The sequence below is a fragment of the Myxine glutinosa genome, chromosome 4 (assembly GCF_964187855.1).
Source record: "Myxine glutinosa chromosome 4, kmMyxGlut1.1, whole genome shotgun sequence".
NCBI lineage: Eukaryota > Metazoa > Chordata > Myxini > Myxiniformes > Myxinidae > Myxine > Myxine glutinosa.
Genome location: NC_136264.1, coordinates 97,060,690 through 97,085,315, shown reverse-complemented (window position 1 = coordinate 97,085,315; position 24,626 = coordinate 97,060,690). Strand labels below are relative to the sequence as shown.

The 24,626-nt window shown below is 41.7% G+C and overlaps 1 protein-coding gene across 2 annotated transcripts in view; it reads right to left on the bottom strand.

Moving 5' to 3' along the window:
- Positions 1-24,626, bottom strand: part of LOC137425027 (guanine nucleotide-binding protein G(i) subunit alpha-1) — a 232,545-nt gene that overhangs the window by 54,104 nt on the left and 153,815 nt on the right. For both annotated transcript variants that reach the window (XM_068113031.1, XM_068113030.1), the window contains exon 3: positions 1,931-1,973. In XM_068113031.1, coding sequence (XP_067969132.1) covers positions 1,931-1,973 — 43 coding nt within the window. The remainder of the gene's footprint in view (positions 1-1,930; positions 1,974-24,626) is intronic.

Here is a 24,626-nt window from a genome sequence, read left to right as displayed (position 1 = left end):
AAATTTTCAGTCATTGTTTATGGAATTTTTATTGCAATAAATATGAACATTTTGCTAATTATAAGCTACCATGTGGGACAACAACAGTGAACAACGGTCATCATAATCTATTGATGCAACTAATGGCAAGACATCTCAATAAATGATGCAAAGTGGCCTACGGCAAATCGAGTCAAAGGGAAACTGCATGTCGTTGGTAAATCCAAGAGGAGGTAAAATATGTCAGGATGGTTTGTGTGACTTCAGAGATTTACCTAAAAAGGAAAGTAAATAGCAAGACGATCAATACTACAACGGCACTCGGTAGAGCGCATACCTCCACCAGGCTGAACAGTTTATGATTTGTAGCCAACTGATAGGCTGGATCTGAATCTAGACCTGAACCAAAATCTAATCGGCTTGTTCTTGTCACCATACCAACTCATCCACCAAGTTGTCGTGATTCGTCCATAACTTTTAAAAATATCATGTTATATATCGCTTTTCGCCCGACTTCTCAAAGGTGAAGAATCACTTAAAATTAAATAATTATCTCATCCAAATCCATATTCAGATCTTCACCAAAATCGAATCAACTCCTCCTCGTCACTCACCCAACCTGTCCACCTAGTCTCGTCCAAATCCATATTCAGATCTTCACCAAAAGCGAATCAACTCTTCCTCGTCACTCACCCAACCTGTCCACCAAGTCTCGTCCAAATCCATATTCAGATCTTCACCAAAATCGAATCAACTCTTCCTCGTCACTCACCCAACCTGTCCACCAAGTCTCGTCCAAATCCATATTCAGATCTTCACCAAAATCGAATCAACTCTTCCTCGTCGCTCACCCAACCTGTCCACCAAGTCTCGTCCAAATCCATATTCAGATCTTCACCAAAATCGAATCAACTCTTCCTCGTCAATCACCAACCTGTCCACCAAGTCTCGTCCAAATCTGTCCACAACTTTTTGAGATATCCTGCTATATATAGTTTTTGGCCCTATCCATTTTTGAGATATCCTGCTGTGCATCAGTTTTACCCCATCACTCAATGGTGAAAAATAACTTTTAAAATTCTCTGATCCGGATCCGGATTCAAATCTTCACCAAAATTGAATCAAGTCTTACTTGTCACGTACGCAACTTCTCCACCAAGTTTCGTCTGAATCCGTCAACAACCTTTTGAGATAACATGCTACATATAGTTTTTGGTCTCATCTCCTAATGGTGAAGAATCGCTTAAAAATTCGAGTAGCCATATCCGAATCCGGATCTTCACCAAAATCTAATCATTTAGTCCTTGTCACATACGCTACTTCCCCGCCAAATTTCGTCCGAATCCATCGACAACTTTTTGAGATATCTTATTCACAGACAAACAGACAGGGTTGCAAACAACCTCCACCCATCTTTGGTGGCTGAGGAAAAATAGAGAAGCTTGATACGACTGTAGGAGCCCATTTGATGGTCTATCTTCAACATTCAACACCATCCCTATTTAGCCTTTCCCACTTCAGAAAAGCAACATATATGAGCTGAGAGTATCAAATAATTGCTCGATTACCAACACTTTTCCAATCAGCGGGTTCAGTCCGGCTCGACTTGATAAAATTCAACCGCTCAACAAACCAAAATATAAAACACCTGGCTTCGAGGCTATTAGTGTACCATTGCGCATAGAAATTCAGAGACCTTTTTGACATCATCAGTGTGAACACATACAGGTGTGTACACGCCTACGAAAAAAAAAAACAGTGTGAACGATATTTGATTGCAGTGTCACAAAGGCAAGATTTGCTTCACGATTTGCCCGCTTGGAGTTTCATGTCAACTTCATGATTTCAAATCAAATCTTGGATTTCAAATCAATTTCAAATCAAGTTTCAAATCAACTTCATGATTTGCCTCACGACAAGCACACAAAAGGCAAGAAAATGATTTACTCACTTCATTTGCTTCACGATTGTACTTTTTCCAGATTCTCCAGCACCTGCCAAAGGTGAGCAAAATAAATTGCAAACATGAGAGGCAAACACAACATGACCAATAGGTGTTTTGTTTTTTGAAGCACAAATCACCACCATAATTCAGCCTAAGTGACCGCATCGATCCTGCGAGAGCATTTCCCTCGGCAATTCGAAAGACGTCATTTTGAACAGACCCAAAAAAATAATTATGTCTCGAGTGTTGTTCAAAAGCAACTGTAAAAAGCGGTGTTATTCAAAGCGTGCACAAACACCGTTTCCTTTACTTTGAAATGCAAAGCAATAACTTGCGCATGGAAGTTAAAATGGCAAATGATCATTGGCGGCTCTTCCTGTCAAACGAGCTATGTTTACACTTGGAAGCAGACAAACACAATCCGCATCGGATTCGGTCCAGGAAAAGAGGAAAAGGGTGCGTACTAATCCAGTTTGTTGTTGTGAAATGTTCTTCGGTAACTTTTTCCGTTTCAACTTCCACATGCAGCCACAGGCTGCCATCTAAGCTCGACTGAAATTTGTCAACTGTTATTTAATTCATGTGCCAAATGGCTCATGCAAGAATTGCTCATTAAACATGGAAGATAAAATTAAATAATGCTTTCATAATCAATATAGACCACCCATAGGTTGGCATTTACACATTGATGCAGGTATTGCAGTATACAGTGCATTCAGAAAGTATTCAGACCCCTTCACTTTTTTCACATTTGTTATGTTGCAGCCTTATGCTGAAATCGTTTAAATTCATTTTTCCCCTCATCAATCTACACTCAATACCCCATAATGACAAAGAGAAAACAGGATTTTAGAAAGTTTTGCAAATTTATCAAAAATAAAAAACTGAAATATCACATTTACATAAGTATTCAGACCCTTTGCTATGACACTTGAAATTTAGCTCAGGTGCCTCCCATTTCTCTTGATCATCTTTGAGATGTTTCTACACCTTGATTGGAGTCCACCTGTGGTAAATTCAATTGATCGGACATGATTTGGAAAGGCACACACCTGTCTCTATATGAGGTCTCACAGCTGACAATGCATATCAGAGCAAAAACCAAGCCATGAGATCGAAGGAACTGCCTGCAGAGCTCAGAGACAGGATTGTGTCGAGGCACAGATCTGGGGAAGCCTACAAAAAAAATCTGCTGCATTGAAGGTTCCAAAGAGCGCAGTGGCCTCCATAATTCTTAAATGGAAGAAGTTTGGAACAACCAGGACTCTTCCTAGAGCTGGCCGCCCGGCCAAACTGAGCAATCAGGGGAGAAGGGCCTTGGTAAGAGAGGTGACCAAGAACCCGATGGTCACTCTGGCTGAGGTCCAGAGATCCTGTGTGGAGATGGGAGAAACTTCCAGAAGGACAACCATCACTGCAACACTCCACCGATCTGGACTTTATGGCAGAATGGCCAGACGGAAGCCAAACAGTTCAATCTTGGTTTCATCAGACCACAGAATCTTGTTTCTCACAGTCTGAGAGTCCTTTAGGTGCTTTTTTGCAAACTCCAAGCGGGCTTTCATGTGTCTTTCACTGAGGAGAGGCGTCCATCCAAGGCGCCTGTTCTTGTCACCTGCCCAACTCATCCACAAAGTTTTGTCATAATCCTTCCACAACTGTTTGAGATATTGTGCTATATATCATTTTGACCCCATCTCTCAATGGTGAAGAGGGGTTGACTCAGCCTGTCATCCTTCCGAGGTCGGCAAATTGAGTACCAGCTTGCTGGGATGAATGATCCCGGTGTTTAGAATAGGTACACCGTATCCCTGCGCATCGTAAGAGGCGACTAAGGGTTGGCGTCAGGAAGGGCATCCGGCCATGAAAATATTGCCTCAAACAGGGAACTATGATTGTCATGGGGCCCGCAAGGCTAACCCCCGCTCTAGCGGGGAAAATGGCCTTAAAACGATCATTCATTCATTCATTCATTCTCAATGGTGAAGAATCACTTATCGAGTTAAAACATGATAGTATCCGGATCTGGATTCAGATCCTCACCAAAATCTAATCAATTCGTCCTTGATGAACCACATCACACCTGTCAACCAAGTTTCGTATGAATCAGTCGATAACTTTTTCAAATATCCTGCTCACAAACAGACAGACAGACACAGGAGCGAAAACATAACCTCCATCCACCTTTGGACGTCCAGATAATTAAGATGCAAAAGCAAACTAGAACAGCACTTGCAGAGCACATAGTCTCGCCTTGCGTGTTCAATCTGAACAAAAAATACCATCATTAACTGAACACACTACTATTATGGCCGACCCACTGCTATTATGGCCCAGATATCATCCATGCACCCTATTATATCACATAGTTTATTGGTATTGGTTACGAACATAAATTGAATTCTTCTCTCACATTGGGTCATAGGTCAGATATATGAAGCTTCAGGATTTTTGGATAAGGATTAATTCAACCAATTATGGCTGGAATACCACTTCACCAATCACATCATCGTTGTCACCCTATATACCCCATGGGGAGTTGACGTCAGTTGCCAAGTTTCAAAAAAAAATTCCATTGAGCGGTTTCAGAGAAAATAATGTCCAATTTTTTTCCCTTTAATCCAATATGGCTGCCAAACCTTGTGACCTATGACAGAGTCAGCAATAAAATATTCTCCATTGGGAAGTCCTTCCTATGTTTAAAGTTTTGTACCGATCAGACAAGCGATTGCAGATAATACACACACACACACACACACACACACACACACACACATACACACACACACACACACATACTAACACACACACACACACACACTGCGATGGTCTCACGTACCCTTTAAGGCGCGACTAACAAAACAAAAGGTATGTTGAAGACGTTAATATGATCATCCATTCATCAAAGCACGTTCCATTCCATTGCTCTGAAATATTTTACCATGTCTGACCATTCCTTCCAAAACAGTCCTCCACACGAGTCATTAGACCTTCAGAAGTTAAAATAAGTCTGCTGTGTGGAAAAAATTCATTCCTGTACACATCAAAGTACAGTACGGTGAATACACTTCAACTGCAGGAAAATATATAATTTGTCTTTAATTGAACTACTATTGGATTCCCATCTTCATAGAAACATCACGCTGGGAACATCTTTCAGGGAAAGTGTGATCTTTCAGAGAAAGTGTGATCTTTCAGGGAAAGTGTGATCTTTCAGAGAAAGTGTGATCTTTCACGCTTAGAGATCTGGTTCATTGAAATAAAAGCCAAGAGGTTTCCATGTGCGGAAGAGATACTCTTAAGGTAGAACCTACCAGTTTTAGCAGCCAAAATCAATTCCGGTTTGGGTGTCGGCCCAAAACTGTTGTTTACAACACCGATTGGACGTTAAACATGTCAGTGTCATCATCAGATTATTTTAAGACACAACAAAACAAATAATTACTTTTTGATATTTTCTTCATTCAAAGTCGATTATGGGGATTCACTTTTTTTTGAAAATTATTTTATGGGATGGTTGCCAATTTTACTCGTGCACACAAGAAGCATGCACACATGCGCCAGGTGAACAGTAAATTCTTGGGATGAGGGGGGGGGGGGGGCATCTTTCTGGCCTAATAATCCACTGTATAAGAGAGCCGTAGGTCTGTGTGTCTGTTTGTGTGGCGCCATTTTTCTCAGTGATGGCTGAACGGATCTTCGTCAAACTTTCAGAGGTTCATCAGAAGTGAACACTTCCCCCCCCCCCCCCCTGAGTGTTTTAGGCAAAAAAAATTTTTTTTTGAAAAAAAAAAAGTTCCTTTTTTGGATAAAAAAAAAAAAAACAATTTAAAAAAGATCGCTCTATAGTGCCTGAACCTTTTTGATTAATGACAGTTATATGCAAGTACACATTCACATAAATGTTCGCTTGAGCAATGCCGGGTACTCCAGCTATAAACACTTATATACTTTACTTGGGGTACAAATACAAATACAACTTTTTCTGAGGGGTAACATAGGCTATGTGGTTGCGGCCTCATTCGGGGGTGTGGGGGACTGGAAGAGGGGCGTAAATCCCTATGTAAATGTGTACCGTGTGGCGCCACCTGGTGTTGATGGCAGAGGGCATTACAATTTCCTTTTTTACCTGTGCAACACTGAGGTTATGCACCACTCTTTGCATGGGTAAATTTTTCCTCCTTCCCTTCCCCCCTCCCCCAAAACGGAGGGGCCTGTCAGTCACCCTCTCTCCACCCCTCCCCCCCTCCTCCCCCAAAAGATGCATATGTAGTATATCTTTCCCCTCCCTCTACCCTCCCCCTTCCACTCCCTCCACTCCCTTCCTCATCCCTCCCTCGCCTGCTTCCTACCCCCTCCCTTCTTCCCCCCCTGAAATGCCAGGTACTCCTGCTCGTGTTTAATAAAGTAATACTGGGCATGCTAATGGGCATGACATTTTTTTTGTACCATGTGCAAAATATAAGCTCGTGGAAGAGTGAGGTGACAAAGGGTAAAAAGGTAAAGTACTGAAAGCGAAGCCACAGTTTGATACAGCAAGCAAAGGAAAGAATGGACAAGAAAAGAAGAAGGATGAGTGAAGGGAACAACTGGCCTGCAAAGTAATAGACTGGTCGGAAATCTGATAAATGTGCTTCTATAAAATCCGAGAAGCATTTTTGGGGAAAAGTTGACAGACCACTTTTTTATCATAATTTGGGTGTGCTGAGTCCATTTTTGCTGTCTGTCACCCTCTCAAATGAAGGCAAAAGCTTCAAAAATGGCCGAAAACAAAATGGCTGCCAAAGATTCAATTTTACTGTATTTTTTTAATACCTCTCTAAATTAAATACAAAGTTGAGTACTCTCCTCATTTCAAAAGCATCATTATGTACAAAATTATTCTCAAATATGCAAAATACTGTTATTCGTTTCTTAACATAGGTTGATGGTGTCCATATTGAATTTCAAGATGGCTGTCATTGTTAATCGGTATGTTGCCAATATAGGATATATGAAGGCGACACGAGAGGCTATTTGTAGGCACATTCATATGATGACAAACAGTGAATTAGATAAGGTACAAGCATTTAAGCAGTACATAATGCTACTTTATATGTATTCAAATAAATATAGCCATGTATAATACAATGTACATGTGATGTTATCTGATAGAATGTGCATCTCCCTCCAATGTCTCATATGAAAATGATCGAATTTTCTGCAATTGTGTCACACAGTCATTCATATACAGTTCTACTCATTGTGACAGTTGTCGTTATCCTTGCATTTGCATTGTGATGTACACAACAGACGAGACTTTCTGCACTTGCACCGTAAATTCATACAGCCAGTGTTGCAGCTACAGGAAATCAGTTCCAGACACGACTGGGGTACAGGTGGAAATGACATAAAAATGGGCACCAATTTGTCCTCGCTCTGTTTCCAACCCATGGACTCGGGTGGAGGCAGATCTGGGTAGTTCAGATGTGCTTGTCTCCACACTAATGCCTGATAATGTGAACGTTTCACATGGAAGAATAGTGCATCACTTGTTGGGGGAAGCGACTCTGGAGCACGGGACTTAATGAAGAGTACTGGTTGAGCCTTGTCAACTGTGTCAACGTGTTGCATCTTGTACATTTTGCAGACAAACAGCTCCGCATCTTTAGCAGTTCCTTCTGTAAGATCTCCATTTCCAAGATTTTGCAGTAGTCCGTGATGCTCTGTAAAGACTTTCCATGCAGTGGATTTGCTGTGGCCCGAGAAGAAGGATGTCACATCACTTCCAGTCAAAGTATGGAAGGCTGGAATAGTTTCCAGCACAGTCGGACCAAACGACATCTGTTCTGCTATTGTGTGAATAGCGAATAGGTATATGTTTTCTTTTCTTAGCTGTGCCCGCTTTGAGCCAGAGTTTTGTGCAAGACATTCGAGGGAAGTGAGCCAGAAGAAGAACCAGAATGTCAGTATCCCTGGCTTGAACCACTATTCTGTCAGCTTGGTTTTTAACACAATGTAAAATAATACGGGTATCAGTCTCTTCATGCCGAGCTTCAAGCAGGGATGTGTCCACATCCGGGTTGTTTGATTCAACCCTCTCTTCATCAGTGAATCCACCAGCCACAACGATGGTTTTGTCATGCTGATCATGCCTTACCATATGTTCAGAAAGAAATCGTGCCAGGTCTGCCTTGTTTTCCCCTAAGGCCAGGAAATTACTCCAGTCAGCTGGCAAGGGCACCTCATGCTGTCAATGACTCTTCGAATGGGTCTGATGCCCTTGGCACGCCTCTTCCTCGTCCCGGATTTAATGGACACCTTATAATATCTGTCGAATGCAACATCGATGCGGTCAAACAAATATCCTATCTGAAGGACAGTGTTTTTGAAGACATCAGCCAGATCTCCAAATGTAGAAAGTCCGTGTGGCTTCCCAATGGCAATCACCAAGGCTTGTCCATCAAAAATAATGGTTGCATTGCCACCGAGCTCATCTGGTGCCAGCATCGGTGGGCATGGTGTTTCTGCTGTCAGAACTTGAGACAGAATGGCTTTGGATCCTGTACGAATGTCACCATTCATTTCTGCCAGTGCAATCGGCACTGGCAAGAGCTCATGGGACAAAATTTCATCTAGATTGACCTTCCTTCCTGCTTCATAGGCAATGATCAGCCGCTGCAGGATTGATCGGTCTGCCTTTAATACTTTGTCTTTGCTTGATTTTGAGCATTGCCTTTCTGCATCAAAGAGGGATGAAAATGTCAATGGCTTGTTCTTGTGCAAAGGGTCACGAAATTTGACCTTCCGTTTCTCACATGGCAGAAGCCTATCCTCGACAAATGTGTTGAGTTGTTGAGTTGGACAACAAATTTATATATGGTGATACGTCATATCTATGGATGACACTTCTAAACTGTGCATTTGACCTCAGGAAGACCGGATATAATAGGTAAAATAACATTTTGGCGGCCATTTTTTTTTTGGCCATTTTGAGGAATTTAGCTTCACAGGAGAGGGTGACAGACAGCAAAAATGAACTCAGCACACCCTAATTATGATAAAAAAGTGGTATGTCAGCTTTTCCCCAAAAATGCCTCTAGAAGTGTGTTTTCCCAAAAATCCGACCAGTCTATAAGCAGGTTGGGTTAGGTAGGTTTGATGAAGGTAAATAAAAAAAACATCTCGGGTAGGGATGGGGAATGACATGAGATGCTTGCAACCCTGGAGGGGCGTGTGATTGAACCACCTCTGGAAGGTACTTCCACAACCGGGAGAAAACAGGAACAAAAGGGCAAAGGTGTGTGGCAAGCCTGAATGATAGGATTTTAACCAGAAGGGGGTTATTGGAAGAAAACGGAAGTCTTGCAGAACTGGGGAGGATCACAGGGTGGAGAGAGAAAGGGGAGCCAGACCAGACGAGAAATGTTTATAAATAAAACAAAACAAAACAGAGGCCAACAACCCTTCTGCGATATGAGGTCTCAGATAAAAATTTAAAAGCTGGGCTATAATGAACAAATAAATATAGCATATTGAAACAAAAACTAAACTATACTAAATAAAAACATAAACAGGAAAAAATTGCCAAATACTGTAGTACCAAATCAGCCTGATAGCCGCCTGACGTGTCATAACTTTGGATGAGGATTATAAGTTGAACACATTTATATGAAATGTTTTGATTACAGTTCGATTGCACATTCAAACAACTTAAGGCCATAGTTTAGGATGATAAACATATGTGAAAACAATAAACACAACTCCACATGGAGGATTAAGTTACCATAAAACAGACGCAGCCAAACCAATGATCTGCATAGGATATTGTTTTTTCTTTTGCCATTGATCTAAACTCTGAAGCATGGAGCTTGTATATCAACCACAACCAGGACAAAGACCTAGTAGGCATCAGTGTACTTAATGTGAATTACAAGGACATTAGTAGTCAATGGACAAACACATGATATATGGATTTTGAACCTGGTTTATGCATGCACAGCTGAACTACATCATGAGCCAGGGGTTCAGATGTGAACACTGCCAGGCCAACCAGTTTGGGCAATTATTACCTCCGTTTGTCAAGTGATTGGTTAGTTGGTATTCAGAGGACCATTTGTGATACAAAGACAAATAATTTCTCAGTATTCATGGTCAGACACTCATTGGGCCGATGACGAAGAGTGCGATGGCCTCGAAACTTTTGCCCTAAGCGCAGACTTTCGGCAGAACACCGGAAAGCCCCCTCCTTCAACTACAACCCAAAACAATACTAAGTAAAGTAATAAGAAAGCAAAGCGATGCAGAACTGTCCCCGCACAAAAAAAATTTAAACAAAAAGCCTTCCAGCAGGTGCTAATACATGAAACAGCGAGGCATGACCAAACAGAAGCAGACGATAAGGCTCTGAATGACATCTTGACAGAATGCACGATGAACTGTTTCTATGCATATGGCACGTTTACATGTTTGAGAAACATTCTTAAGGAATTAAATGGTGCCACTATTAGGCATAGGCTACGGATGTTTCTGTCAAGTTTTCCACAATGCAATCAACAAAGCAGCCACGGTCTTCAGCTTTGTGTGGGCAAAAAAGACATGACTTTCGAAATGACGTACGAATGCCAACGAGGCCTTTCACACATGCGCTGTGTGCATTTTCAGTGCCCCGTTTCTGCTCATCCCGGCACTTTTATCCTGCCATTGCTAGCGCAAAATCTGTAATTCAAACGATCTTTTGAACATAATTTTCAGCAATTAAACGAAAGAGTGGTTAACCATAATAACCACATTTCAACATGGTTAACCATAATTGTGATCCAAGATGCAAATCGGACTCACGGGAATGTAGGAAATATTTAGAAGCTTTGTGAGCCATTTTATGTAACAATCCTTATTTCGCAGCACACATACGATATACTTTACAATGCCCCAAACACCACCGCTTCTCGGTGTTTCTGAGCATGTGCAGCGAGCATTCTGGGGTGGATTACGTCATTTGAAAAGTATCGTACAGGGGAATCCTACATAGACTTAAATAAATGTGCACGCCCAACGGCAACACCAACTCCATCAACTCCTTCACATTGATTTTTTGTTATTTCCTTTTAGTGAATTTTCCCAGTGCTGTGTCCACTGACGACTGCCCGGCATTTCAGGACAACCGGAAAATAATGTCATTGCATACATAAACTTCGTAATAATCTCTCGTATCTACCGGGCGATCAGCAACCGACTTGGATGACGTGTTTGTATGCATCTCTAGTGCCATGAGATTTGCTAGTGTGCATTATGGAAAATAAGGTGCTCTTTTACTTTTCACATCACATTTCTGCTTTCATTGTCTGTGACCTAAAATACATTGGAGATGGGATTCAAGGGGTATACCTCTCATTGCATTTATAAACCTTTCTTTCAGCGCTATATGCAACAGATGAAAACATCTTTACCTAATGTGAGCATTGACAAAATAAAGGGTCATCATTGGCATCAACTGAGAAAGGAAGCACATTCCATCTCTTACCATGCGACACACCAAAAAGGTTTATAAATGTTTAAAATGTTTTATAAATGTTTACACCAAACCCTGACCCAACAATGGGCAAAGACCTGTGAATCAAAGTGATCATTCATTCATTGTCCCACCCTTCATGTGCAAACAGATGAGTACCATGAAAGAGCTAATAGTTTGTGTCTCTGCAATCATGTTTGCTCTGATATCCAAACACATTGGTGTAAATGGGATGGCAATTTGTTTTCAGAGTGTGTTAGAAAAAGAAAATTCACACAAGTGGATGCTGCATTGCTGGAGGTAACCCATGATACAGCTAACAAGTGCAAAATAAACACTGAATAGCAGTGATTAAAGCTTGGGGCAGATTGTAGGGCAGATGTGCCCCCCCCCCCCCCCTCACTTCCCATAGTACACATTATGTACCGGTATATTAGGTGGAACAAGAGGGAGCACGTCATGTACCCCCATTAAATGGACTACTCAGCTGGAAGTGTATACCTCAGTAAAGCATTACAAATGTGCCGTTTATGTGATGTACAAGTGAAACCTCTCAAAACAAAACCCAAATCAAAACAAATATGGCGGCCGAACCACGTGACCGATGAGGTCATTATTATTCCTTTTTCCTCTCCACCAATTTATCCCTATATGACGCTCAAGAAATTTCATCTTGATCGGATGAAGTTTTGTACTTGTCGAATTATGTCATAATGGAGGCACCTATGACATCATCAATAACATGTTATTCCCCATGGAGAGTTCTTTACAATGAGCCACCTTCAATTTGTTCCAGGGAGTGGTTTCAGAGATATAGAGGTGCAAAGTTTTTCGGGTTTTCCAAGATGGCGCCCGTACCACATGACCTACGACGCCATAATCATCAGTAAAAAATGATACAGGAGGAGGTGCACCTATGGTGTAAATGTCCTGTCAATCGGACCAACGGTTGCAGAGAAAATCATATTTATTCTGTGCGGACAAACAGACAGACAAACAAACGGCCTCAAATGCAATACCCTCTGCTCTGGCGAGGACAACTAGAAAGCATCTAAAAACGCAAAGCCCGTCCATGTCCGTTTGTATTCAGATGTCTTCTTCTTCCTATTCTTCTTCTACTTCTTCTTCTTCTTCTTCTTCTTCTTCTTCAGTATGCTTAAAATGATGAAAACAGTTAAACAAAATACAAAATGAAAATTAACGATTCCATGCAGCCTTGCCCTTTGAGCTTTAGATTAAAAAAAATAATCAGCTTTGTTACGGATTCGGCCCTAATTATGGTTGTTATTGTTATCATTGTTGGTTCTAGATATGATGCTTATTGTGGCTTAAGGGAAAGGGTTATTGTGGTTAAAAGGTTTAAAAGCGCTCCTGGTAAAATGTGGCCGGAAATTGGATCGTGACCCGGAAGGAAAGGGAGCGAAGAAGAAGAGGCGGGAGGAGATCGTGAAAAGACGTTTTTGGTTGAAGCTCCGGACCGAGCGGTCGAGCGTACAGTGCGAGTGAACCTTGCGTCCTTGAAAGGAAGTTCTTGCGATAGGAGATATCGCCGGAGTGCTGTGGAGCCTGCGTAGTCGGGTATCCTCATTGGGGTTCCGGAGTATCCTTGCCTCAAAGCCCCGGTTCGAGTGAAAACCGTCCGCCATTTTCGCCACGTGCGCAACCTGCAGTGAACAGGTTTTTGTCGCGTCGGCCGGGCATTATTCCCCGGTGGGTTGCCGGGGACGGCTGTGCAAGAAAGTGGCTTTTGAGGATTATACGGAGACTCGCTGATTGAACCGCAAACGTGTACGTCGGAGCGCGTCTTTGGGAGGTTTCCCATTCCACCGCTATTGTGCTGGGTGTTGGACCACGTGACCTGTGGGTTGCTTCGATCGTCCACGCCTCAATTGATTGTGATCGCTGGAGCGAATCGACCTCGCCTTGGAGGGGTACAGAGACATTGGGGGAGTACTGTGAGTTTGGGTTAAAGGACGAGATAAGGTGGTACAATCTTAAAAATAGTGATTGTAGGGCGAATTGTTATTATTATTTGTGTCGTGATTCCGGTGTGATTTATAATATATTATTGTTTGTTCATAACCCTTGGTGTGGTTTCATTATTGATTTGATTGATTTCAACCAAGGATAACATATCTTTCTGCCGGGGACCCTCTCGGGGTTCGGAGGTTTACCGAGACCAGAGGATAGGGGAGGACCCCGTAACAGCTTCCAGCTTTTGATTGGTGAACCAATTATGTGACCCAATATTCAAATTCTTAAAATTTCAGGTCAATTGGACGAAAATTTACGATTCTATTTGAAGCTGACCTTTGACCTTTTGACTAAATTATGAATTTGGTTTCTCCATATTCTCATAATAAAGCTTTGTTGAAAATTTGATGACAAAACTCAAATGATAAATTTCAATTTCAGGTCCATTGGATGGATGAAAATCGATGGGTTTAGATGACCCTGACCTCCAACCTTTTGGCAATATTATTAATTTGTCTTCTCCATATTATCATAATAAAGCTTCGGTGAAAATTTGATAACAGCTCAATTGGTAAAAAAAAAAAAAGTTACAGGGGTTGAGAAAACACACACACACACACACACACACACACACACACACACACACACACACACACACACACCTCGTTTTTTCATTTCTGTTCCTCACAATTCTATCTCTCTCTTATTCACACACACACACACACACACACACACACACACACACACACACACACACACCTCGTTTTTTCATTTCTGTTCGTCACAATTCTATCTCTCTCTTATTCACACACACACACACACACACACACACACACACACACACACACACACACACACACACACACACACACCTCGTTTTTTCATTTCTGTTCCTCACAATTCTATCTCTCTCTTATACACACACACACACACACACACACACACATACACACACACCTCGTTTTTTCATTTCTGTTCATCACAATTCTATCTCTCTCTTATTCACACACACACACACACACACACACACACACACACACACACACACACACACACACACACACCTCGTTTTTTCATTTCTGTTCTTCACAATTCTATCTCTATTATTCACACACACACACACACACACACACACACACACACACACACACACACACACACACACACACACACACACACACACACACACCTCGTTTTTTCATTTCTGTTCCTCACAATTCTATCTCTCTCTTATACACACACACACACACACACACCTCGTTTTTTTCATTTCTGTTCCTCACAATTCTATCTCTCTCTTATTCACACACACACACACACACACACACACACACACACACACACACACACACACACACACACACACACACACACACACACACACTTCGTTTTTTCATTTCTGTTCCTCACAATTCTATCCCTCTCTTATTCACACACACACACACACACACACACACACACACACACACACACACACACACACACACACACCTCGTTTTTTCATTTCTCTTTCTCACAATTCTATCTCTCTCTTATACACACACACACACACACACACACACACACACACACACACACACACACACACACACACACACACACACACACACACACACACACACACAGAGTTGATAGCCATTTGAGTTATCTAAAGGACTCTGCACTGGCATCATCCAAGCCAATCAAAACCCCCAAATAAGGGTAAAATATATATGGGGCATTATCAGGCAGGGCAATGAGGCCAAACAAAAATGGCCAATAAATAAACATTTAAATGTGTGCATAAATAATTTTCATTCACCAATTTTTTTTTTCAATAAATAATACCATTTGAAGTGACAAATACATGACACAATCCTCAAGTCCCAATCTACATGCACAGCATCAATAATTAATTTATTTTGTCTAGTCTTAGGTTTGACTCGCATTTAAAACTGCTATCTGGTGCAGCGTCAGTAAAGGCCACTGCACCGTTGTGTAAGTGTATACTATGGTAAGAGTAGACATTAATTCTGTCCCCTCTATATTGTGGGATGTTGGTGGTATTACTCTTGACTTTGATGGTGTTATTAGTCTTGACTTTGATAGTGTTTGGTGGTATTACTCTTGACTTTGATGGTGTTTGGTGGTATTACTCTTGACTTTGATAGTGTTTGGTGGTATTAGTCTTGACTTTGATAGTGTTTGGTGGTATTACTCTTGACTTTGATAGTGTTTGGTGGTATTAGTCTTGACTTTGATGGTGTTTGGTGGTATTACTCTTGACTTTGATGGTGTTTGGTGGTATTAGTCTTGACTTTGATAGTGTTTGGTGGTATTACTCTTGACTTTGATAGTGTTTGGTGGTATTAGTCTTGACTTTGATAGTGTTTGGTGGTATTACTCTTGACTTTGATGGTGTTTGGTGGTATTAGTCTTGACTTTGATAGTGTTTGGTGGTATTACTCTTGACTTTGATAGTGTTTGGTGGTATTAGTCTTGACTTTGATGGAGTTTGGTGGTATTACTCTTGACTTTGATGGTGTTTGGTGGTATTAGTCTTGACTTTGATAGTGTTTGGTGGTATTACTCTTGACTTTGATAGTGTTTGGTGGTATTAGTCTTGACTTTGATAGTGTTTGGTGGTATTACTCTTGACTTTGATGGTGTTTGGTGGTATTAGTCTTGACTTTGATAGTGTTTGGTGGTATTACTCTTGACTTTGATGGTGTTTGGTGGTATTACTCTTGACTTTGATGGTGTTTGGTGGTATTACTCTTGACTTTGATGGTGTTTGGTGGTATTACTCTTGACTTTGATAGTGTTTGGTGGTATTACTCTTGACTTTGATGGTGTTTAGTGGTATTACTCTTGACTTTGATAGTGTTTGGTGGTATTAGTCTTGACTTTGATAGTGTTTGGTGGTATTACTCTTGACTTTGATAGTGTTTGGTGGTATTACTCTTGACTTTGATGGTGTTTAGTGGTATTACTCTTGACTTTGATAGTGTTTGGTGGTATTACTCTTGACTTTGATGGTGTTTGGTGGTATTACTCTTGACTTTGATGGTGTTTATTGGTATTACTCTTGACTTTGATGGTGTTTAGTGGTATTACTCTTGACTTTGATAGTGTTTGGTGGTATTACTCTTGACTTTGATAGTGTTTGGTGGTATTACTCTTGACTTTGATAGTGTTTGGTGGAATTACTCTTGACTTTGATGGTGTTTGGTGGTATTACTCTTGACTTTGATGGTGTTTAGTGGTATTACTCTTGACTTTGACAGTGTTTGGTGGTATTACTCTTGACTTTGATGGTGTTTAGTGGTATTACTCTTGACTTTGATGGTGTTTGGTGGTATTACTCTTGACTTTGATGGTGTTTAGTGGTATTACTCTTGACTTTGATAGTGTTTGGTGGTATTACTCTTGACTTTGATGGTGTTTGGTGGTATTACTCTTGACTTTGATAGTGTTTGGTGGTATTACTCTTGACTTTGATGGTGTTTGGTGGTATTACTCTTGACTTTGATAGTGTTTGGTGGTATTAGTCTTGACTTTGATAGTGTTTGGTGGTATTAGTCTTGACTTTGATGGTGTTTAGTGGTATTACTCTTGACTTTGATAGTGTTTGGTGGTATTAGTCTTGACTTTGATGGTGTTTAGTGGTATTACTCTTGACTTTGATAGTGTTTGGTGGTATTACTCTTGACTTTGATGGTGTTTGGTGGTATTACTCTTGACTTTGATGGTGTTTGGTGGTATTACTCTTGACTTTGATGGTGTTTGGTGGTATTACTCTTGACTTTGATAGTGTTTGGTGGTATTAGTCTTGACTTTGATAGTGTTTGGTGGTATTACTCTTGACTTTGATAGTGTTTGGTGGTATTACTCTTGACTTTGATAGTGTTTGGTGGTATTACTCTTGACTTTGATAGTGTTTGGTGGTATTACTCTTGACTTTGATAGTGTTTGGTGGTATTACTCTTGACTTTGATGGTGTTTGGTGGTATTACTCTTGACTTTGATGGTGTTTGGTGGTATTACTCTTGACTTTGATGGTGTTTGGTGGTATTACTCTTGACTTTGATAGTGTTTGGTGGTATTAGTCTTGACTTTGATAGTGTTTGGTGGTATTACTCTTGACTTTGATGATGTTTGGTGGTATTACTCTTGACTTTGATGGTGTTTGGTGGTATTACTCTTGACTTTGATGGTGTTTGGTGGTATTACTCTTGACTTTGATGGTGTTTGGTGGTATTACTCTTGACTTTGATGGTGTTTGGTGGTATTACTCTTGACTTTGATAGTGTTTGGTGGTATTACTCTTGACTTTGATGGTGTTTGGTGGTATTACTCTTGACTTTGATAGTGTTTGGTGGTATTACTCTTGACTTTGATAGTGTTTGGTGGTATTACTCTTGACATTGATAGTGTTTGGTGGTATTACTCTTGACTTTGATGGTGTTTGGTGGTATTACTCTTGACTTTGATGGTGTTTGGTGGTATTACTCTTGACTTTGATGGTGTTTGGTGGTATTACTCTTGACTTTGATAGTGTTTGGTGGTATTACTCTTGACTTTGATAGTGTTTGGTGGTATTTCTCTTGACTTTGATAGTGTTTGGTGGTATTACTCTTGACTTTGACAGTGTTTGGTGGTATTAGTCTTGACTTTGATAGTGTTTGGTGGTATTACTCTTGACTTTGCTAGTGTTTGGTGGTATTACTCTTGACTTTGATAGTGTTTGGTGGTATTACTCTTGACTTTGACAGTGTTTGGTGGTGTTAGTCTTGACTTTGATAGTGTTTGGTGGTATTACTCTTGACTTTGATAGTGTTTGGTGGTATTACTCTTGACTTTGATAGTGGTTGGTGGTATTACTCTTGACTTTGATAGTGTTTGGTGGTATTACTCTTGACTTTGACAGTGTTTGGTGGTATTAGTCTTGACTTTGATAGTGTTTGGTGGTATTACTCTTGACTTTGATAGTGTTTGGTGGTATTACTCTTGACTTTGATAGTGTTTGGTGGTATTACTCTTGACTTTGATAGTGTTTGGTGGTATTACTCTTGACTTTGATAGTGTTTGGTGGTATTACTCTTGACTTTGATAGTGTTTGGTGGTATTACTCTTGACTTTGATAGTGTTTGGTGGTATTACTCTTGACTTTGATAGTGTTTGGTGGTATTACTCTTGACTTTGATAGTGTTTGGTGGTATTACTCTTGACTTTGATAGTGTTTGGTGGTATTACTCTTGACTTTGATCGTGTTTGGTGGTATTACTCTTGACTTTGATAGTGTTTGGTGGTATTACTCTTGACTTTGATAGTGTTTGGTGGTATTACTCTTGACTTTGATAGTGTTTGGTGGTATTACTCTTGACTTTGATGGTGTTTGGTGGTATTACTCTTGACTTTGATGGTGTTTGGTGGTATTACTCTTGACTTTGATAGTGTTTGGTGGTATTACTCTTGACTTTGATGGTGTTTGGTGGTATTACTCTTGACTTTGACAGTGTTTGGTGGTATTACTCTTGACTTTGATAGTGTTTAGTGGTATTAGTCTTGACTTTGATAGTGTTTGGTGGTATTACTCTTGCAAAATTCTAACTCCTTGTAATGGTCAAGTATATTCAAAATGCCCTTGCTCCCACTAAAGGGACCCAATGGGGAATTGAATGAGCAGGGGTGAAACCCACCTCTCCAATTCGAGTGCCTGAAAAAGAAAACCGAGCTATTCTGTGGTGTTTTCACCAATAATACGAGGAACAAGAGACAAGGAAGGAGACAGACTTGGACACAAAATCAGCCATCTTTATTCCAGTCTTTTCACCACATGACGCTCAACAGATGGCGCCCAAGCACAGGTCAGACGCTTAACACAATTTAACCTACAGATAGCATACTTCCTACCTCTCCAAGCTACAACAGTTAATGGGCAAAATCCTCTAAATTTCGAGGACATTGGCACATATAGGACGAACAGGGCGACTAGGTGATATAAACAGATTATTCCTGACTTGGGAGGGATAACATACTGGAAGGACTCACCGCATTTTGAGCATCATGCGCACCAGATGCTAGGAGTTGAGCATTTGCCCTGGTAGGAACTGACTTAGACACACACCTTGGACTAAATGGCCTAGTTGGTACTGGGATGTCCAGGGCTGCTGATTCATATTGAGCACCGTTATTTGAAACTAAAACCTCAAGTACAGAACACCTTTGTTGTTGACGAACGACCATAGTTTCTCAACTGGGTTTTCTGTAGCTATAGATTACACGATAACGACTTCAAGCCACTTGGAGAGCGGGTCAACGACAACAAAGAACATCTTATTCCTAAATGGGTCAGCAATGCTGACAATTCTTTGCCATTTCTTGCCTGAAGCAGACCATAAAAGTAACAAGTACAGATACATTCAAAGTACACCGTCCCCATGCCAAATAAATAAATATCCTCCAGAGCGGCATTGCTGGGGTGCCTTCGGCACCCGGCAATACCGCCGTGCAGCTCATAGAGACTGTATTGGGTGGGAAAGGTGTATAATAATTGATTGATTAATTGCATAATTAAAATCAATAAATAATAATCATAAAATATTTTCTTAATCAATTGGCTAATGGCATACCTAAACCACCAGTGCTTCATCCAAAGCTATAACGTTTTGAAAACTGTCATTAATCGAATTTTTTTATTTATTGATTAATCAATAATTGATTAATTGATTAATCAACAAATCAAAAATATCCTTTATAGCCACATCGCCTGGTCACTGTCATGCCCGGATATCAGCTTCCTAGCTCAAAAGGTGCCTGAGATAATGCCCAGATGAGAAAGGAAATAAATAAGTACTTAATTAATCGATAATAATTAAATAACTAATCAATTAATTGATGAATCAAAAAACAAAAAATACTGTTTTTGACAAAGGACTTGCTCACTATTGTGCCGAAATTTCAGCTTTCTAGCTCAAAGGATGGCTGGGATATCGCCCGGACAAACAAACAAACAACTGGAGAGAAAACTAAGTACTCCCTTTCAGCATGCGTCATTTCCGGGCCCCCTTCGGTGCCCGGTAATGACGTTATGCAGCGCCTGGAGATGGCATAGGAAAGGAGCGGTGTACAACAACAAATGTGGATTGTTGGCATTTTCTGGCATGTTGTGCAAGGTCTAATAGTATGTTCAATGTCCTAGTCAATACTGGGTCACTGCAAGAGACTGCGGGCTAGCCTTTTGGTTTTAACGATTCCGAGGTCCTAGAAGCTCATCAAGAGAATGTTGTCTGATTCTGTTCAAGAGAATGCCTGATTCTGTTCAAGAGAATCAAGAGAATGCCTGTTCCTCAGAGGAATAACTGTCCTCATACCTCAGATAACACAGCTCTGACGACTTAAGACATTGTTTTTACTCTGGTGTTGAAGGTGGGTCATTCCAACTACCAGTGGAGATTACTCGTACTACACAAGCAAGCCAAGGATCGTGGAATGTTTAAACAGCCACGTGCTTGGCTGTAACAGGCCGAGACTAGATCTGGCCCAGAATAAAAACACACACCTGATTTGATTACTCAAATGGATTCCTCTGGCAAGGCAATTGAGAGAGGCCGTCACGACTGGCATGTTTCTTTGTGTGGCGGAACTGAATAGCATTGATGTAGGCAGCGAAGAACAAACACCATTGTTGTATCAGCACCACTGCAGTGACTCGGATGCCTTGTTTCAGTTCATGATGAACTGGAGCAGTTTATGATCAGTCTACAAGGTGAAATTGTGGCTCAGTAGGTACTGATGAAACGTGTGCACTTCGCAGATGAGACAGAAAGCGTCTGCTCAATTACTTCTGTCCATAAGGCATACTTCTGTTCAACTTTTGATGGGATAAAAAAAAAAATTTTTTTGATGGGAAAATATCCCAGCTTTTGATGGGATACAAGATGATAAACAGATAAAGCATTCAAAGCTGTTGTTCATTTTGTGTGATGGAACTGCTTGGATGCCATAGTCATAGCTATCGCACGCTAAGATGGGCAGACATTTAGGTTATTTGTGAACAAGAACCGTATCCTCCAAGCTCGACCTTCATACGATCGATAGCTGCCTGTTCCTCAGATCTCCATGCCGAGTGTTCTTCCTTTCTGAGTAGACAAGCTAACAGGGCCATCGCAGAGCTCAGATTGCTCATGAATCTTTGGTAATACTGCGCCATACCAACCAATGAGCGAATCAGATTTTATCCCATGGCAGTGGCATGTGCTAATTCGCATGATCTACCTTACATTCGCCTTTCAACAGCCCATTTGGCATGATGATGTGACTGAGGTACTCCAACTTTGTTTGAAGAAAACACACTTCGCCCTAGTCATGTATAAATCACAATCTCCAACTTGTTTAGCACTTTCTCAATGTTCTCTAGGTGTTCTTCAGTCATTCTACCTGCAATGAGTACATCATCCAGGTAGGATTATGCAAGAATCCCTACACCAACGTTATCCATATACCGTTCTGACACAGCAGAGCCGAAGCAATCCCAAAACAGAGTCGGTTGTATCGAGATAGTCCCTGACAGGTGCTGATTGCTTATAGGTTACAACTATCGGTCTCCATTTCCAGGTGAAATTATGCAGGTTGAGTTTTGTGAAGCATTTACTCAGAAGGCCAGCTGAGCATATACATCATCAATTGATGGAAGAGGATACTGCTTGATAAGAAGACCTTCGTCGACCGTTGCCTTGAAGTCTCCACATAATCGATCACCATTCCACTTCAGCACCCTTATGACCGGAGTAACCCAGTCCGAGTAAGCCGCACGTAAAATCACTCCACAGGCCTAAAGCCTATTGAACCAAGCTTACACCACGCTACAGAGGGCATAGGGAACTGGCCTCAGTTTACAGAAACAAGGAGCAACACCATCCTTCATGACAAACTTGGCCTGTATTTGCTTGCGTCTTTCAGTCTTTTAGTCCTATTTTGTCCACCTAAGGTCATTAGAAAATAGGCCTTGATGGTCTTGAAGGTTGTGTGGTTTGCATGAGGTGAATGGCTGACCAGCCCAACTTGATGTGATTCAGCCAGTCACAGCCAAGAAGTGACAGACCATTTCCTCAAACCACATATAACGTGAGACCAACATGCTGGCCCTCATAGCTCACTTAGACATCAGCTACTCAATCGGCTTTATTTTCTCGCTGGAGCAAGTATACAGTGTGAGGTCCGAACTGATGAGTTTCAGACCATTTAGCTAATTGAGAGGCCTGTCATTAATGAAGGAGACTGCTGAACCAGTGTCGACTTGGAATTTGTTAGGAGTATTGTATTGTCAACCTCCAACAGCAACTGTTGTCGATTGGGCTCTTGGAGTTCCAACTGATAAAACCCAACTCAGTTGCCCATAAATTGACCCAGGTCATTGTCCATGACGTGTAAAGTGTTAACATCGCTCAATGGCAGACACGTTTCAGATGGCACACCTTCCAAAAATTCAAACACACAAACACACACTCTGCTCATACGGACAAGTACAATGGGAATGTCAACCTCCGCAAACTCCCCCTCCAGGCCTGAGAGGGAGGGCACTTTGTCACCGACAGGAAGTGTTGTGACTGGCCTGCGGTATTCCTTAGTGTGTTGTTTCTTATCAAAGGTCATTTTCAAGGTCTGAGGTGAACTGAATACCTTGTTGAAGCCAGCGACAATTTCCATGTTCTGGCCAGTGCTGACCGATACATCTTTGAGGCCTTGTTTAACAGCTATTGCGGTTTCAACTGCCTTGATGAACGTAATGTCCTCAAACTCGATGTGAAGTATCGCAGAAACCATCTTCTGATCTTGTTGACTTGCAAGGAATCCATACTCGAGCTTGGCTGGACTATCATCTGACATGATTTTGCAGTCTTTGTCTGATTTTGACAGAAAGATCTTTCAGTCTGGCTACAAAATCAGCTACACTCTCTCCCGAAATGGCCAAATTCATACCTCACTAGCTGTAGTGATGTTTTGGACTGATTATGTTCCTTCATCTTCTGGACTATAGAGTGGATCATCAAGACGTCGTCTTTCAGTTTGTTCGGAGCGACCAGGTCAAACAAAATATGATAGTTGTCTGCCGACAGCGAAGGGAGAAGAATGGCCTACTTTGGAGTTTTTCTGTCCCCAGAATTTGGAATGAAATTGAACTCCAATTGTTCAGAAAAAAGTTCAAAATCGTTGACAAAAAAAGGGGAATTTTCACATGAATACTGAATGTATTGTTGGCCATCCTCATCGCCAACTGTGGTGTGTTTCACCACAGATCAAAATAACAAGAGACGAGGAAAGAAACAAGTATACATGGAATCAGCCATCTTTATTCCAGTCATTCCAACTGTGCGCCGCAAGACAGATGGTGCCTAATCATCAGGCACATCAGACACTTGGTAAAACTCAAGTTATAGAGAGCACATACTGTATACCATATCCAGGGGCAAACTGAATTAAGTGCACCAGGGTGAGCTTTCAAGATCAATATACCTTTGGTGCAGTTAAAGGCAATTATATTTGAATCTGATAATGATCTTCATTCAACAAGAGTTGAATAGGATTCCAAATAGGAACCTGAACTTTGTATCCCTCTTTACTAAAACATAGTGTACTAGCAGAGGTACCCGGCTTTGCACGGGAGTGGGAGGAGGAGGGGAGGGGGAAGAGGAGGGGGAGGGGAACGGGGGGGGAGGGGGGGAGGGGGAAGCGGGGGAGGAGGAGGGGAGGGGGAAGAGGAGGGGAGGGGAATGGGGGGGGGAGGGGGAAGGGGGGGGGAGGGGGGGGAGGGGAAGGGGGGGAGGGAAGGGTGCGGGGGTGCCCAGGGGAAGAAGGGCCCCTCCCCCTCCCCCCTCCCCCCCCTTTCCCCTCCCCCCCCCTCCCCTCCCCCCTCCCCCCCCTTTCCCCTCCCCCCCCTCCCCCTTCCCCCACCCCCTCCCCCTTCCCCCTCCCCCTCCCCCCTCCCATCCCCTTCCCCCTCGTTCCCCTCCCCTTCTCTTCCCCCTCCCCTCCTCCTCCCCCTTCACACCAGGGGGGTTGACTCAGCCTGTCATCCCACCGAGGTCGGAAGTCGGAACTCATTGTCGTCAAATAAATGTAGCCTGTATGTTTCACTCTTTGTCACATGCCGTTGGTCCCATGTCAATCGGATGAAGTTGAAAAATTAACGTTACGAAGGTTCTCTGGGACGTACTGATTCCGAATAATGAAGTTGAAAAATTAACGTTCCGAAAT